At 43.2% G+C, this 17,972-nt stretch overlaps 1 protein-coding gene across 1 annotated transcript; it reads right to left on the bottom strand.

Moving 5' to 3' along the window:
- Positions 1-644: 644 nt before the first annotated feature.
- On the bottom strand, positions 645-16,237 carry LOC129855829 (putative protein MSS51 homolog, mitochondrial). The gene is made up of 7 exons (XM_055923882.1): positions 16,011-16,237; positions 8,524-8,691; positions 8,129-8,278; positions 4,924-5,048; positions 4,013-4,576; positions 1,306-1,399; positions 645-1,119 (listed from the first exon to the last, which is right to left on the bottom strand). Exons 2-7 carry the CDS (start codon positions 8,679-8,681, stop codon positions 897-899), a joined length of 1,314 nt encoding a protein of 437 aa, XP_055779857.1. The 5' UTR covers positions 8,682-8,691; positions 16,011-16,237; the 3' UTR covers positions 645-896.
- Positions 16,238-17,972: the final 1,735 nt, after the last annotated feature.

Raw genomic sequence — 17,972 nt, 5'->3', positions numbered from 1 at the left:
GATTGGATTGAGTCAATGGGATGGAATGGATTGCACTCGGTTTCGACACCGAATGATTCATAATTCAACTTAACATATTGATGGACAATTTTCACACTTCTGGAACGTCCACGTATTTGTGTAAGAGGAGACTTACATTTCCCCCACTAACTTTAAACATCAGCTATCTGAGCAGCTAACCGATCATTGCAGCTGTACATAGTCCATCTGTAAATAGCCCACCCAATCTACCTACCTCATCCCCATATTGTTTTTATTTACTTTGCTGCTCTTTTGCACACCAGTATCACTACTTACACACTATCACCTGCTCATCATCATCTGCTCATCTATCACTCCAGTGTTAATCTGCTAAATTGTAATTACTTCGCTACTATGGCCTATTTATTGCCATACCTCCTCACTCCATTTGCACACACTGTATATAGACTTTATTTTTTTTCTATTGTGTTATTGACTGTACGCTTGTTTATTCCATGTGTAACTCTGTGTTGTTGTTTCTGTCGCACTGCTTTGCTTTATCTTGGCCATGTCGCAGTTGTAAATGAGAACTTGTTCTCAACTAGCTTACCTGGTTAATAAAGGTGAAATAAAATAAAATAAATAACATATTGTTATTGTATTTATTAACCAAATTACTTTTCAGTTTCACTATTCAGCTGGTCGGCCTGCATGCAATTGTGTGCACACATAACATGTAGGCTTAAGCAAACTAAGTGAATGATTCACAGGCAGCATAAATGTATATAGCTTCATCATACACAAGAAATACAAAGGAGAGAAACACCATAATGCATTATGCTTATGCATATAAGCAACACTAAAAGCATCCATTTGAACAATATAGAATGCTAATGTGGCAAACCCTAGACTAGAGGCTATTCATTTTATACTTTTTAAACCTTCCAATAAGTTCTAGAATTGTCCGGATGCTCAAGCTCTTCTTGCTCCAGTAGGCCCTGAAAATAGAGGAAGTGGGAGTTGCAGTATGAAGGTGGTTTGTTGGGACAGGCCTGGACCTGCTCTGGCTTCTGGGATGAAAAGGGGTTGGGGCCACTGCCCTTGATATGCATTTCCAACTCCGACAGAATTTGCAGGGAATAGTTCAGTTCCATCTCACTGTGGACAGACAGAAACACACATATGAAATCTCAACCCTATTTAAGTCAACAACAATCCTAGCTTTGGGCAAAGCCTTGCCAGTTGACCTGACCAGTTACAACCCAGTTATAACTTATCACTTATAACTTCTGAACGCCACTTCTGAATACCACTGTCTTAAAGCATAGAGGTGAGGTGACTTACTTGAACATGGTGAAGAATGAGGGGATGTTGAAGTCTCTGAGGAGGAGGAGGCTGGGCAGCCAGCCTTCTCCCAGACCCTGTGTGGCATGAAACCCTTGGACACAAAGAGAAAGACACACACGAATGAATCTCCTTAAGTACAACGCATCACCGGGGGCAAACTACCTGCCCTCCAGGACACCTACACCACCCGATGTCACAGGAAGGCCCTAAAGATCATCAAGGACAACAACCACCCGAGCCACTGCCTGTTCACCCCGCTATCATCCAGAAGGCGAGGTCAGTACAGGTGCATCAAAGCAGGGACCGAGAGACTGAAAAACATCTTCTATCTCAAGGCCATCAGACTGTTAAACAGCCACCACTAGCATTTAGTGGCCGCTGCCAACATACTGACTCAACTCCAGCCACTTTAATAATGGGAATTGATGGAAATGTATGCAAAAATGTATCACTAGCCACTTTAAACAATGCCACTTAATATAATGTTTACATACCCTACATTACTCATCTCATATGTATATGTATATACTGTATATATACATATACATATATATGTATATACTCTATATCATCTACTGCATCTTGCCATCTTTATATAATACATGTATCCACTTTTGTAGCCACTTTAAACTATGCCACTTTATGTTTACATACCCTACATTACTCATCTCATATGTATATACTGTACTCATTACCATCTACTGCATCTTGCCTATGCCGTTCTGTACCATCACTCATCCATATATCTTTATGTACATATTCTTTATCCCTTTACACTTGTGTGTATAAGGTAGTAGTTGTGGAATTGTTAGGTTAGATTACTCGTTGGTTATTACTGCATTGTCGGAACTAGAAGCACAAGCATTTCGCTACACTCGCATTAACATCTGCTAACCATGTGCATGTGACAAATAACATTTGATTTGAAGTAAGGACAATACATTGAATGAGTCTCAACTTGAATCTGAAAAAAAGAGAATACAATCTAATCGTGGTTGTGCATACACTGTTTTGCACACAGTAAGCGTCCATACCTCATTCAAAATATGGATATAGAGAGGGCACATTAAAGAAGCTACGGTATTGCATACAGGAACGTCAGCAACAATCGAGTGCATGTTCAGAAAAGGCGTCCCGAGGGAGCTTATTACAGGGACAGTGTAAAGCCTCTAATGTTGACTCATCTAGGGTATCAAATGAAACACGATCTTATGCCCCGCCGTGCCTCGTGAGAGAACACACACCTAAGAAGGAGAGGATTTGTGGGTGAATAATGCATGTTATGAAATGTACACCCAAGGTTACAATTTAAATGGCGCTAAAACATTTAACACGGGCTAAGCAGCGTTTATCCCTCTAGGAGATAAGGTGACAGAGAGACACCACATCGTGACTGTTAATGGTCGCAATTACCACCGGCTACAGGGCCGGGCGCCATTTTGAATGTGGGACAAAGATTCTAAATATACCATAATTATGACTATTATCTGGATTCGTTATACTTCTGCTATGAGGGTAGTTTAACATTGTAAGGAGGAGAAAAGGCAGTGTAATATGGCTTTCAAAAAGTTGGACTTGCATGTGTTTTATTTGGGCTTTATATGGCGTCTCTGCTTCAGGCTCTATCTTTGCTGTGAAGATGTCACCAATTACTCCTCCATCAGCTGTCTTTGATGAGTTTCCAGTTGGAGAGTCAAACATTTTTGGCATGTAACCATTCTGGATTGTTTGAAACATTGTAGAGATTAGCCAGTTTCAACCAGAGGAGATACTAGTCTGTATCAGTAAGTCAAGTTACTGTTAAAAGAGTAACAGATAAAATAAGTGCATGTTTTGAAGTTGGATGAGTCACTGTTGTCAATGCACTGTAAACAGCTTTGCTTGGACCACCTTTACATGTGGCATTAGAATGAAAACACTTTAATAATACCTCCACCCTCTAAGTAGTTCTCAGCTTTCATTAGTATCTACAGAGACGGGGCTTGACTATGGGATAGGGTTGCCTGGGTTTGGATGGGAAAAGGACACTGCCAGGGGTGTTAACGGTTTAAAAAAAGATATATATTTAACCTTTTTGACAGTTAAGAACAAATTCTTATTTACAATGATGGCCTACCGGGGAACAGTGGGTTAACTGCCTTGTTCAGGGGCAGAACGACAGAGTTTCACCTTGTCAGCTCAGGGATTCGATCCAGCAACCTTTTGGTTACTGGCCCAACGCTCTAACCACTAGGCTACCTGCCACCCCAAGTTGGGGGCTGCCTGTTAAGTAAACTCCAGATTCCAGCAATCAGGTGCCAGGTCCGGCCCAGCTGTCGCCATGAATCACCAAGACGCACAGTAAAAGTCTGGCCTAAACACATCTTTCTAATTTAGTGAGTAACTCTCCTCCTCCCCCATCATCCTGGCTCTGAAGCAGACTATTTCCCTCTCAAAGACAGCTGACCACTTTTATTTGACTCTGGTTAATATCTCAGGACAGACTGTTACCAGATGGCCAGGACACACGCGAGATTTGGTTCTGGATGATGAGATTAGACCCTTAAAATAGCTTGAAGTGGCAAATCTGGCAATAACACGTTTCAAACAAAAACAGACTCCTCAGAACTCTGAAGAGGGCATTCAACTCATTATGCCAACTACCATTCTTTCAACCCTAACCCTCTTTTAATTTGGATTGAATTTAAAACAAGGAAATGTTTACCTGGATGGAATCCAACCACCAGATCTGGCTTAGCTGCTTTCTCGGTCTCCACCATATCCTCATAGAACTGGTGGTAGAGGCCCTTGTAGGCACTGATGAAGGTCTTCGTCTTGGGGCCAAAATTCGTCAGAGGGGGCCGCATGATTGGCCCGTCCACCACCTCTGGCCCCACCATGACCACCTCCAGACCCTTGTGTCCAGGAAACATTTTGTCCAGTTCATCAAAGTCTGTCAATCGGGCTCCCATCGTCTCATTTAGGCCGGCCCCTGCTAGATGGATGGTGAGTGGTTTGAAGTAAGGATCTAGGCCAAAGAGTCTTATCGCCATGCCAACAGAAAGGGCCCGAGACAGGAACTCGCTCTCAACTCGCCATACAGACTCTCTCAGGTCAGCATCTTCTGGTTGTGGCCTAGAGACATTTTTCCAAAGCGCTCCCATATTTGTGCTAGACAAGATGGCGTCTAAACGGGGGGTTAGGTCGCCTTGCATGGCAAGCCAGTTGTCCCAGCCATTCACCTCTGCTGCTGGCAGGGACCACTTCTCTGTGGTGAATGGGAGATCTCCTGATTGGGTGGCAAAGAGAGGTAGTATGAAATATGGATCTTTGATGACTGTTTGTCATTATTTAGTAGTACAGAAAACCTAGTTATACTGTGGAAGATCATACAAAACAATTATGAAAAAATATAAAAAATAATGGTCCTAATATGGAACCTTGTTGTACACCATTTAAAAGTTGCAGACACTGTGAACTAGGATTTTTTTGTATTTCAATATCGTATTGCAATGAACTGATATATGCATTTGTTGCACTTCGAAAAAGCTGAGTGTGTGGGATTATAAATACAAAAGAAATGGTCAAGCAATGTGTTACAAGATCACCTCTCTCCCACACCTTTCTACACCTCACCTGTGAACATAAGCCACTCCACCAGCCGATCAACTGCCACTAGACGCAGCATCTTACAGAACATCTTATGCTGGGGCCAGTCCTTCTTCTGACACTCCTTTGTGCAGTAGTATACATTCAGACACCTGCGTGTGTGAGAAAAGAGGAAAGTAGGGCAAAGAGGAGGATGACATTTATGTTGAACATGCACATAGAGAGCGTCTTTGGAATCACATCGCAGGCTTGCTTCTTGTGAGATTAGTGGCCAATGTGTCTTGGTATATCAATAGTAGCCATATCACATTGGTGTGTAGAGTCATGCCACGGCCAGGTTGAAACTCTGACCTTAGCTATCAACAGAGGCATTTTGACACATTTAAGACTGTTGGAGTCTGTCCTGTTTTCAAGAGCAGCTGGTATGAAATAGCTGCGGTAAAGGACAGAATCTAGGTGGAAATTTACTGCTGATTATACGACCACGGGTCTTGTGCCTGGCCGCATGGTTTAGGTGGTAGGGATAATGCTGTCGGCGGGGTGGCTGCCTGGCTACTCTCTGAAATCAGAATACCATAACCCAGCATCCACCACTTTAAGCCCCAGACCTGGTTACATTTAGATTGACATGTATTCAATTATCAGTCGCCCTTGTCCAGAGCCCCTTTCACATTTCCTCAGTGCTGATGAGGTGATCCAGACTGGACAAAGTAGCTTATCCACTTTCAGGGCAGCGAGTCTCTGAATTAACGGTAGTGAAGTGTTTTCAAACTATTGTCTAGTGCAGAGGTTACAAACCTTTCCTTTAGTCTGAACTATACCTAAAGCTATTGACATTCATTTGTGAAATACCAAATTCTGACGAAAGCGGTTGTTCCAGTCATAAGCCACAACCCACCAGTGAAGAAGTTTTCCCAAGGGTTTATAGGTGATACTCCTATATGCCAAAGACCCTGCCACCCATAGTCAACATTGCAACAATGTCAACAGCTCTGTCTTGTGTCCCCAGGAATCGCTTGTACTTTCCCTCCTGAGCCTCAAAAATGGCCACCTTGCGCATGAGACTTGCTCAATCAAATGCTCAAAGTGTTTGAAAGAAACCAAATGTTATTTGAACCCACGTTTGATGTGTCAATACTGTTTGTGTATTAACTTTGAACAAGTCACAGCTATGAAGCTTCTTGGCTGGAACGGAACTGAATGACGAATGTCTGTCACGGAGAAGTTTGTTTTTGTAGCTAGAAATTGCTCACCACTACAGTCAATAATACCCTTATATTAAAATATGACAGCGTTGCCATGTCATTAGAAACGGCAGGTTTCTTCTCCAACTGGACAAAGTCATAGAGTTGCCGAGAGCCGAGAGAGTCAGAACGCCCGGCTAAATGTTCCCTTGGCTAGGACCCAGTGAGTCTGCCGTTCTGTCTGCGCCTAACTGTCCTATCATCATGTTGTTGAAGAAATGAGCTGCACATGAATGTGTGGTGCGGACGGCACTGGTCAACCTGCTTATCACATGACGGCTATTGGGGAATAGATCAAAATACCTTTCCCTTCTGCGTTGCGACATTGCTGCCCATAGAATGATGTCATGTTGTTGAGAGTGCATCGAGGGGTTGGCAGGCAAATGTCAAAGTTTTCTGCTCTTTTTTGATAAGCAAATAGCTAGAAACGTTCTGTATGCATTGAGTGTACAAAACATTTGGAACACCTTCTTAATATTAAGTTGCACCTCTTTTTGTGTGGTGCCAGGACAACAACCTCTCCCTCAACGTGATCAAGACAAAGGAGATGATTGTGGACTACAGGAAAAGGAGGACTGAGCACGCCCCCATTCTCATCGATGGGGCTGTAGTTGAGAGTTTCAAGTTCCTAGGTGTCCACATCCCCAACAAACTAACATGCCCAAGACAGCAGTGAAGAGGGCCCGACAAAACCTATTCCCCCTCAGGAGACTGACAAGATTTGGCGTGGGACCTCTATACCAAGCGGTGTCAGAGGAAGGCCCTAAAAATTGTCAAAGAATCCAGCCACCCTAGTCATAGACTTTTCTCTCTGCTACCGCACGGCAAGCCGTACCGTAGCTCCAAGTCTAGGTCCAAGAGGCTTCTAAACAGATTCTACCCCCCCCAAGCCATAAGACTCCTGAACATCTAATTAATTGGCTACCCAGACTATTGCATTGGTGCTCCCCCCTTTTACGCTGCTGCTACTCTCTGTTTATTATCTATGCATAGTCACTTTAATAACTCTACCTACATCTACATATTACCTCAATTACCTCGATTAACCGGTGCCCCTACACATTAACTCTGTACCGTATATATATACCCTGTATATAGCCTCGCTATTGTTATTTTACTGCTGCTCTTTAATTATTTCTTACTTTTATTTCTTATTTTTGCAGGTATTTTTCTTAAAACTGCATTGTTGGTTAAGGGCTTGTAAGTAAGCATTTCACCTGTTGTATTTGGAGCATGTGACAAATAACATTTGATTTGGCCCTTAGAACAGCCACAATACGTTGGGGCACGGACTACAAGGTGTCGAAAGCATTCCACAGGGATGCTGGCCCATTTTGACTCCAATGCTTCCCACAGTTGTGTGAAGTTGGCTGGATGTCCTTTAGGTGGTGGACCATTCTTGATACACACGGGAAACTGTTGAGTGTGAAAAACCCAGTAGCGTTGCAGTTCTTGACACACTCAAACCGGTGCGCCTGGCACCTACTACCATACCCCTGTTCAAAGGAACTTACTGTAAATCTTTTGTCTTTCCCATTCTCCCTCTGAATGTCTCAATTGTCTCAAGGCTTAGAAATCCTTCTTTAACATGTCTCCTTCCCTTCATCTAAACTGGTTGAAGTGGATTTAACAGGTGACATCAATTAGGGATCATAGCTTTCACGTGGATTCACCTGGCCAGTCTGTCATGGATAGAAAGTGAAAAGGAAAGGGGGATACCTAGTCAGTTGTACAACTGAATGCGTCTTCTGCATCAGAGTGGTGCGGAGGGCTGCCTTATTCGACATCCACAAGAGCAGGTGTTCCAAATGTTTTGTACACTCACTGTTGACAAGTCCTTTATAAGCAATGAAACTATACAAGTGAACATTTATCAACTTTAATAACTATCATGAAATGGGTTTATGTTATGGTGAATGTTGGCACTAACCCTACTTTGTGGTCACATTTCATTCATTGACCTGCAACTCCTCAATGTTTTGACTCACTTCACACAACGCTTGAGCGTCTGGCCCTCTGACAGGTGCTCTGGAAGCTTGTTGCAGCTGGCACAGAATTTAAACGTCTCCTCCATTTTCTGGAACATCTCCTTGTAGTTACGGAACGCCCCTCCCTTAGTCTTTCCTTCAATAGCTGCCCTGGGGTGAGACAGACACACAACTGCTTCCACACAAAGAAGAAGAATCAAATAGTATGTTGTATATTGATGTAAAATCATGTAACTAGAAAATATTACAGGCTTGGTATGGTGGCCCTAAGGGTCAAAGTAGCTTTTAAAATGTAGTGACAGCGCGCACACGTTTGGGGTTGGTGAAATGGGGCTATTGGTTTGGTGCTTGCTGGGTAATTGAGTTTGTCAGATTACACGTCAGCCTATATTTACCTGTATTCCCCATAATCCTTCATGTTGAGTTTGTTGAGAATGACCTTGGACAGGCCAGGGACGTTGGAGTCCAGAGAGTAGAAGCCAATGCGGTCTGAGAACACGCCGTCTATTCCTGGAGCAAAGGATTCTGGGAGAGCTGGGATTTGTCCAGACATTTTGATGTGTCTGAATGTTGTTACAAGGGGACACAGACAGACACAGACAGACAGACAGACAGAGAGACAGACAGACAGACAGACAGACAGCTGATGATCAAGCAACTGCAACTCTGCGGCTTCGTCAAGACAATTGGTCAACCAAAATATGTCCTATAGATAGCTTGTCTATGGTATGTTTTAGAACTGGCACACCACGGTGACTTACAAGGACTATTCTATTTGCCAGCCAATTGTCTAGAGCAGTAAATATTCCTACCACGTGGCCTAAGCCACAGAGGTTCACAAAGTCACTTTAAACTTGATTGACAGGTAGAACCCAGAAACTCTTGGGGTAAATAATGGAACACTGTTATGCCCCAAGAGCCCAGATTGACACTGACAAGGAGCAGGGATAGTAATGCGATCTCAGACAGACAAGTACTTGGGAGGGTGGGATAGTAATGCGATCTCAGACAGACAAGTAATTGGGGTGGGATAGTGGGGAGGTCAGAAGGACAGACCACTAGGATATCCCACTTTCTAAAAAAAGAAAGAAAATATATTCAGTCACAGATCAAAATGTATAACACATCCACGAGGAAGTCATAACCTTATGTTATGTCCACTAATCTCACTCAATTCAGAATGATTTAAGGAATTAAGTATGATTTAGTTAGAAAGTGCACATGTATTATTTCGCACAGTTTTTTTTTGGACTTAAACGTTTCGCTACACCCACAACGACATCTGCTAAATATGTGACCAATAAAATCGGATTTGATTTGCATGATTATACTGGTGTTATTACATCCTATGATGAGTAAAACACTGAAAATGTGGAGTTTAATTCAGTCAAGAAACATTCCTCGAAATGAAAGCCAGCCATTAGATGAGTATTTGGATTTTATTTTATTGAGGTGTTTTATACAGGTGTTTCTGTAGCTTTGAGGAACTGCTGAATAGTGTTGATTTAGACGGTTCTGGAGACAATACTGCCTCCTTGTAGTACTGCCTCTTATTGGAACCCTCACAGATTCCAAGGTAGAAGTCGTCATTTGGGCAGCAGGTGGTTTAGCAGTCACTGTATGTCTGTCTGTTCAATCCAAAATACAAAAAAAGAGCGACAGACTCAGGTCCTTTGGCGCATCACACCACGGATCGCGTCACGTAGCCAGCCAGTACAGTGCCTTTGAGCCGGTGCTTGGTGGAGTCATAGACCCCCCGTCTGGAGCTCTTGGAGGAGAGCTTGGCACAGATCTCGCTGTGTTTCTCCAGGCGACTAGGATCAAAGCACCGGCCGCAGTGCTCACACTGCTTCAGCTTGGAGTTGGCTGCACTCATCCCAAATCGACGTTTCAACACCACCTGAATGAATGGATGTTATCAGATGGGCCAAATAATGGGCAGCTGGGCAACAAAGACAAGATATACAATATGTACAAACCAGAGGAGGCTGGTGGGAGGAGCTATAGGAGGATGGGCTCAATGTAATGGCTGTAATGGAATGAAGGGAACGGTATCACACACATCCATCATATGGAAACCACGTTTGATTCCGATCAATTAATTTAATTTCAGCCATTACAACGAGCCTATCCTCCTATAGCCCCTCCCATCAGCCTCCTCTGATACAAATGCACGTGATCACCAACACTACACTAGATCAACAGTTAGCATGGCTTTGGAATGTCAAGCTACTTTACCTGTCTGTCCTCCTTTTTCTCTTCCATGTTCAAACCCTTCTTGACTTCCTTTGGCTTGCTCACAGTGTATCTCGTGGCTGTCTGCTTTGGCATACTTGCCACACTGCTTTCTTCTCCATTTCTCCTCACCTCTCTACTCCTTTCTTCCTCTTCTTCGTTGTCTCTTATCATCTCCCATAGGTCAGAATCCACCTTCATCAGGCAGATCTCCTGGATGAACTTCTCCACCTTTTTTCTGAAACGCTCTTTTGCATTTATCTCCTCCAAAGCCTGAGCATCCATCTTGGCACCACTCTTAATCAGGTTCAATTCTTGGGTGACACTGATCAGCTTGGCCTTCATACATGCCATCACCTCCTCAGCCTCTGAGTTAAAGACGTCCCATACCATCTCATCTGGGCATGGTGGTAGATCCTGTACAGTTAGGGTCTGAGTCTTGAAATGAACGTGTTTCTTCACAACCTGCCTTCTGAACTTTGAAGCAGCAGGACGAGGGCTGCCCTCTGGTCTGACTGGCTGGAATGGCTCCTTCTTGGCATCATTGTTTGGCACAGTGACTCTGGCTCTAATGGGAGGCAGTGGCATCTTGGTGACCATTTTGGCTCCATGGACTGCCTTCAATGGCTCGGCACTATGGAGGTAGATGTCTTTCACCACGCATGTTTGATCCCTCTTGGTCCGGATGGGTTGCAGTGGCTTCCGGATGGGAGGAACAGTAGCCTTCCCTGACTGCTCAGATGTTGGAGCTACATGCAGTTCTTGACTCTTCCCATTGCAGATGGATCTCTTCTTCTGCAGTACTGGGATTCTTGAGGGAGGATGTGGTTTCTTTTCCACAGCCTTCAAACTGGCAAGTCGCTGTAGAGCACACTTTCTTTCTTCAGTCAACTCCAGTACTGGGATTCTGGAGATGTTTAAACTGTTATGTTTGAGCGCTGGAAGCTTCTCAGTGGCCTTGGGTTGAGATGGTGGGGCAGGCTGAACAGGGTTGCTACTGGCAGCACCAAGGTTCCCTGTTGAAGCATTATCTTCCCGTAGCGGCTTCAAGAATCTCGACAGTGGCATTCTTCTAACCTCGTTCTGCAACTAAGTTTGTCTTGTAGCACTTTCTATATTTTATGGTGATCTACTGTCTTAACTATATCTCAGGAGGAATCTGCTAGATCGTCTTGAATACTGAACTGAACTATGTTCAGTAATCAGACACCAGAATGTTCAAACAGAACATTTGGAATTTATTGATCAGTTGTGACATCATAATTGGTTCACATATAATGAGACTTCTAGAATCTCACACACTTATGTGGATGTGATGTCATAATAGACCATAATATACTGCCCAAAATGGTGAATGTGACCTACCTGTGTTGAACTGCTTGCCCTCATCTCATATTTAAACATGCCACTTTTCTTTGAGGTGAAACATATTACTGAACTCTCTGAATTGTCAATTTAAAAGACATTTTGTCAATTTATTCATGACTAAATTTAGCTAACATAGTTAGTTCAGAGATTCTTACCTTTGCCTCGGCAGTCTCGTCCAGATCATCATGGCGTTTGTAGTTCTTTATGATAGCCACATTAGCAGCTAATTAGCATTGAATTTTTGGGGGCTAAATACAGGCAAATATTTTGGTGTCACCTTGTCCTACAGATATTTACACGGTTATCGAAACGTAACACAAGGGTAAGCCTACATGAAACACATCCCTTATTTTATGTGTTTCTAAAATTGTTGGAACCATTTCCTTGTTTGACCGCTATGTTTTATGGGTATTATGACTCATACTGTGGTACCAGAGTGGCGCAGCAGCCTAAGGCACTGCATCTCAGTGCAAGAGGCATCATTACAGTCCCTGGTTCGAATCCAGGCTGTATCACATCCGGCCATGATTGGGTGTCCCATAGTGCGGCGCACAATTGGCCCAGAGTCGTCCGGGTTTAGCCGGGTTAGGCCGTCATTGTAAATAAGAATTTGTTCTTAACTGACTTGCCTAGTTAAATAAAGGTTCAATAATATAGACACCTTCCAGCCCCTTCCCCATCTTCCACTACGATTGCCGGCAATACACTAAAGTCACCGACACATGAATGTAAGCTGAAAAGGGGTAACTGGGTCTCCCTTATCCTATTCTGGCCTGATGCACTGATGTCAGAGTCCCCCTAACAGAATGGTAATTACTCTGGTAACGGAAAACCTGGAGAATAGAGCTCCATTAGGGAAGGTCAGGAGATACATCAGAAATGAGGCGACCAGCGTGTTGCCCTCGACGCCAAATCCCAACTGCCACAGTGAATCAATCCCCTCATGGCCACTTGCATAAGTGTGTGTATCATCCCACAGCGTGTGTATTGTCAGTATCATTGACAGTCTGTAGCCCCCACCTGCAAGGGTTTACATGACTGTAAATGAACAGGTTGTATAACAATCTATATACAGGGATGTACACAGGGAAATATAGGGATACCGAAAATACCAGTCTCAACGTCAACAGTGAACAGGCGACTCCGGGATGCTGGCCTTCTAGGCAGAGTTGCAAAGAAAAAGCCATATCTCAGACTGGCCAATAAAAATAAAAGATTAAGATGGGCAAAAGAACACAGACACTGGACAGAGGAACTCTGCTTAGAAGGCCAGCATCCTGGAGTTGCCTCTTCACTGTTGACGTTGAGACTGGTGTTTTGCGGGTACTATTTAATGAAGCTGCCAGTTGAGGACTTGTGAGGCGTCTGTTTCTCAAACTAGACACTCTAATGTACTTGTCCTCTTGCTCAGTTGTGCACTGTGGCCTCCCACTCCTCTTTCTATTCTCCCGGGTGGGGCAGTGGTCTAGAGCACTGCATCGCAGTGCTAGCTGCGCCACCAGAGTCTCTGGGTTCACGCCCAGGCTCTGTCGCAGCCGGCCGCGACCGGGAGGTCCGTGGGGCGACGCACAATTGGCTTAGCATCGTCCGGGTCCGGGTTAGGGAGGGTTTGGCCGGTAGGGATATGTGGATATTGTAAAGTGGATATTGTAAAGTGGTTGTTCCACTGGATATCATAAGGTGAATGCACCAATTTGTAAGTCGCTCTGGATAAGGGCGTCTGCTAAATGACTTAAATGTAAATGTAAATGTAATGGTTAAAGCCAGTTTGTGCTGTTCTGTGAAGGAGTAGTACACAGCGTTGTACGAGATCTTCAGTTTCTTGGCAATTTCTCACATGGAATAGCCTTCATTTCACTCAGAACAAGAATAGACTGACGAGTTTCAGAAGAAAGTGCTTTGTTTCGGGTAATTTTGAGCCTGTAATCGAACCCACAAATGCTGATGCTCCAGATACTCAACTAGTCTAAAGAAGGCCAATTTTATTGCTGCTTTAATCAACACAATAGTTTTCAGCTGTGCTAACATCATCGCAAAAAGGTTTTCTAATGATCAATAAGCCTTTTAAAATGATAACCTTGGATTAGCTAACACAACGTGCCATTGGAACACAGGAATGATGGTTGCTGATAATGGGCCTCTTACATACTTACTGACTTTATTGTCCCCATGGGGAAATTTTGTTGCAGTGTCATGTACACGTTTAAAGTGGCGTATAAATACAAAACAAAATTGACAATACAATTTTCGTGACAGTTACATACCAATAAACATTCATTTTTTATTTTTTAAATGAGTAGCTTGCTGGCCTTACTGAGTCGATAGGAACATTAGCCCGAGCTATTTAGGAGGGATATCACACCTGGCACAAATGACTGTCTAGTTCTGTTTTTCCTGCTGAGGGGTGCTCTGTAGGGGGTGGCTTGGGTCTAAAATGATTTTGTGAGCCTTGCGGAGGGCCCTGACCTTAAAGATCTCATCCAGGCCTGTCTGTTTGACTCCAAGTACCTTGCTTGCTGTGGTGATAATCCTTCTCAGCATATTTCTCTGGCTGACAGTGGCATTGCCAAACCAACAAACAATACAAAAAGTTAAAATACTCTCAATGGAAGATTTGTAAAACAGAGTCAGCATAGTACAGTCTACATTAAAAGATCCACGTTTTTTGAGAAAGTACAGTCTCTGTTGGCACTTTTTGTAGATCAGGTCTGTACATTTACTCCACTGAAGTTTATTGTCCAAGAGGACACCCAGGTATTTGTATTCCTCTACAATCTCTATATTCTGACCTCTGATAGATGTTGCAGACAGGGGTGTAACAACACCTCCTGAAGTCTATGCACATCTCTTTGGTCTTGTTGGTATTGAGGACTAAGTGTAATTCCTCACACCACTCTACAAAGTCATCTAGGACCGGGCCATGATGTTCCTCATCGTCATGTAACAGGCTGATCAAGGCAGTGTCATCAGCGAACTTAACGAGGTGTCTGTCAGGATGGGAACTAGTACAACTATTAGTGTACAAGATGTACAGGAGAGGGGACAAACCACATCCGGGAGGAGAGCCTGTGTTGGTATTGCGTATGTCCGACACGTGGGGACCTATTTTGACTCGCTGTGAGCGTTGGCTCAGGAATTCCAAAAGCCACAAAACCAGCCCACCATCTAAGGAGAAGTCCAGAATGAGTCTCTGTGACAGAATGTAAGGCTGGATTGTGTTGAAGGCAGAAGAAAATTCATCAAACAGAACCCGAACATGGGATTTGGCACCCTCTAGATGTCTATAGACCATGTTAAGGAGGGTAAGAATGGCATCATCAACTCCTCTGCTAGGCAAACTGAAATGGGTCGAGACGCCTCTGTACGCCTATGTAGATATTCCATAAAAAATATGCTGTTTCCAGCTACAATAGTCATTTACAACATTAACAATGTATACAAGGTATTTCTGATCAATCTGATGTTATTTTCAATGGACCAAAAAATTGCTTTTCTTTCAAAAACAAGGGCATTTCTAAGTGACCCCAAACTTTTGAGTGGTAGTGTATATTGTTAACATACATTTCTCTCTTCAAAGAGTGTGTGATATGAGGCTTGTCGAAGCTTGGTGAACAGGGAGAGGGTAAAACCCAGAGACACTGGATGTCTTGAAACTCTATCCTTGAAAAGGCTGGCTCCAAAAGCACTACAGAAATTCACTAAAGATAAAATGACCTTTGCAGACAAATTCCTAACATTTTCTGGCGTATACATATACCCACACACTGACTATACTGTGTAGGTTTGTGTAACTTTAAAATTGTATAGAGGTACAGAAGTTCCATACTGGAACTGTACAGAAAGTTTCCAAGAAAAGTGTGAAAGTGGACATTTCTCTTCGTCAGAAATATTGCATACTGTATGTGCAAGGCATAAAAATACATTTTATAATATTTTTTTCCATACATTTTCCAGACAGAAAAAAAAAGTTATCTTCAAGGGGCCAAATTGAAAGAACTGCAGTATATTAGTATGTTTCATATCTAAAGGGCACAAGTAGGGCAAAGCATAGAATTAATAGATTTCCCACAAGGAAAAGTTTAAATTCTGGATAGACGTTTCTGACCAAGAGGTCCAATCACTCAGTGCACCGTACTGTCAACGTTCACTACAGACAGGCTGTATATTCTAAATCACCACACTGAACCACCACACAGACCAATTACAGCAACCCCGGTAAACATGTCAACTTGTTTTTTCTATTGACTCACACAGGTAAACCAATATAACTTCACAATACCTTGTCAGGCCCGGTCCAGAGGAATGTGGTCTAGACTTTCCCAGATTCCTGGTTCTTCACTGGGTCTCTCTTTCTAGTCTCTCCCTCACTCCAGACTGCCTCGTGAGGGATGGTGAGGGGGATTGACAACTCCCCAGGTTGCGTGGTGGTTGTGCAATGCAGTGGAAACCTATCCCCCTACGAGCTGGCCTGAGCTGGGGGGGCAAGGCAAAGTGCTGATGCCTGAGCTCTGGACGATTCCTGGCATCCGAGGTTGAGGGGGAGATTCGGGGGGGGGGGGGCAAAGGGTTTGAGGGGATGGAGGAGAGAGGGGTGGAGGTTAAGTGATAAACAGCGGCGGTTAATAATAATAATATATTTATTTTATATAGCGCTTTTCCATTTCAAGTAGAATCTCAAAGATGCTTTAAAAACAAAAGGAGGTCAAGTGAAATACAGGTTGAAAGGGGTCGACGGTCGGGGGGTGTGAATGGGCTTTTAGTTGGTTTTGGAAGGGGTTCTGGGTGATTTCACAGGGAGTCTGACATACGCTTCTTGATGATCAAGGCATGTTCCTCTACCCTGCATCAGCCCCACACGCGGAGTTGCTCTCTGCTGGACAGAGGAAGTAAGGACAGAGCACCAGTGAAGACGAGTAGGGAAACTGACACTGAAGAGCAGAGTTCACATTTCTTCCAGCTGCAGCCAATAAAAACAGAATACCATTGACATAAGGTTGTCAAGAACTGTCCATATGCTATAAACCTACCGTAGCCAGATGACAACGCATACAGACATGTTGACTACCTGTACTCTCTGATTGAACAGTAGATGAGTTAGAAGAGAAAGCAGATACATAAGTGGAGGGCTTATTAAGAAACTAGCCGTTGTAATGTTTTATTTAAAAAAAAAAACTTTATTTGGTCCATTGGAACCTGAGATTGAAAATTAAACATACATAGGTTTTTATACATATACTCATATATTCCCCCCCACCAAAATCAATAAAATACTCTATATATCACATTCCTGCCCAAATAAGAGATCAATTTTCTGTTACAGCATTATGTTGGATTTGATTAGATTTTTGTACAAGGTAAAACAGCTGGTTCACTGTGTCGGTTGGGGTGGATTATAGCACTGGAGTCTGTACAGTTTACAAAGACAGAACCAGATAGTTAAGAGGCTGTTGGCTATGGACTGTGAATGGCCACAGCCTCTTGTGAACACCACGGGCCAACCCCTACTGCCAGGAAGAGTCACCACCACAACTCAACACGAGACGAATAGAATTATCCACAGGAACGACATGAAGAGAGAGAGAGAGCGAAATGACAACATGAATAAAAACAGATATATCAACAACAACAACAAAAAACTAACTGTAAGCACACGACATGTAAAGTGAAGTCACAGAGCCTCATGATGCTGACATTTGAGGTGCCTTTGATTTCAGGTATTTTTCAGTGCAGGTTTCAGTTTCCAAGAAACGACAGCCCCACTGGGCTAAAACATATAAACATAGATTTTTTCTGTCACCTATCAATCAATGGATGGTTCACTCAGGCAGTACTCATCACATCCACAGTTCACACATGCATACGTACTGTATGTATCCCAACCTTCTCGCACACATTTTACATTTGCGATAAGAAGAGCAGGTTCTCTTGTGCTTTGATCAAATCATTCTTTTTGGGGGGAATAATAAATGAATTAACACACAGAATAGACAGCTACTTGGCTGCAATCACAGAGAGCAAATAGTCATTCTCCTGAAAGTGTTCCGGTACATTAAACATTGACTATAACAGTGGACAACTTGAACTACATTATGGTCATAATACATACAGTACTTGATGACACCGTCATGAAATATGCTACTAGTTGGCTATCCAACGAGTTAGAAGTGGTTGTATTGCACGAGACAGCACGTATCATGACGTTGCCAGGCTATATATTTGTCATGAGTGGTGTCAAAACGGT

This window comes from Salvelinus fontinalis, chromosome 1 (genome assembly GCF_029448725.1).
Source record: "Salvelinus fontinalis isolate EN_2023a chromosome 1, ASM2944872v1, whole genome shotgun sequence".
NCBI classification, from domain to species: Eukaryota; Metazoa; Chordata; class Actinopteri; order Salmoniformes; family Salmonidae; genus Salvelinus; species Salvelinus fontinalis.
Note: the sequence above shows the minus strand (reverse complement) of the source record. Positions and strands in the feature narration are given on the sequence as shown.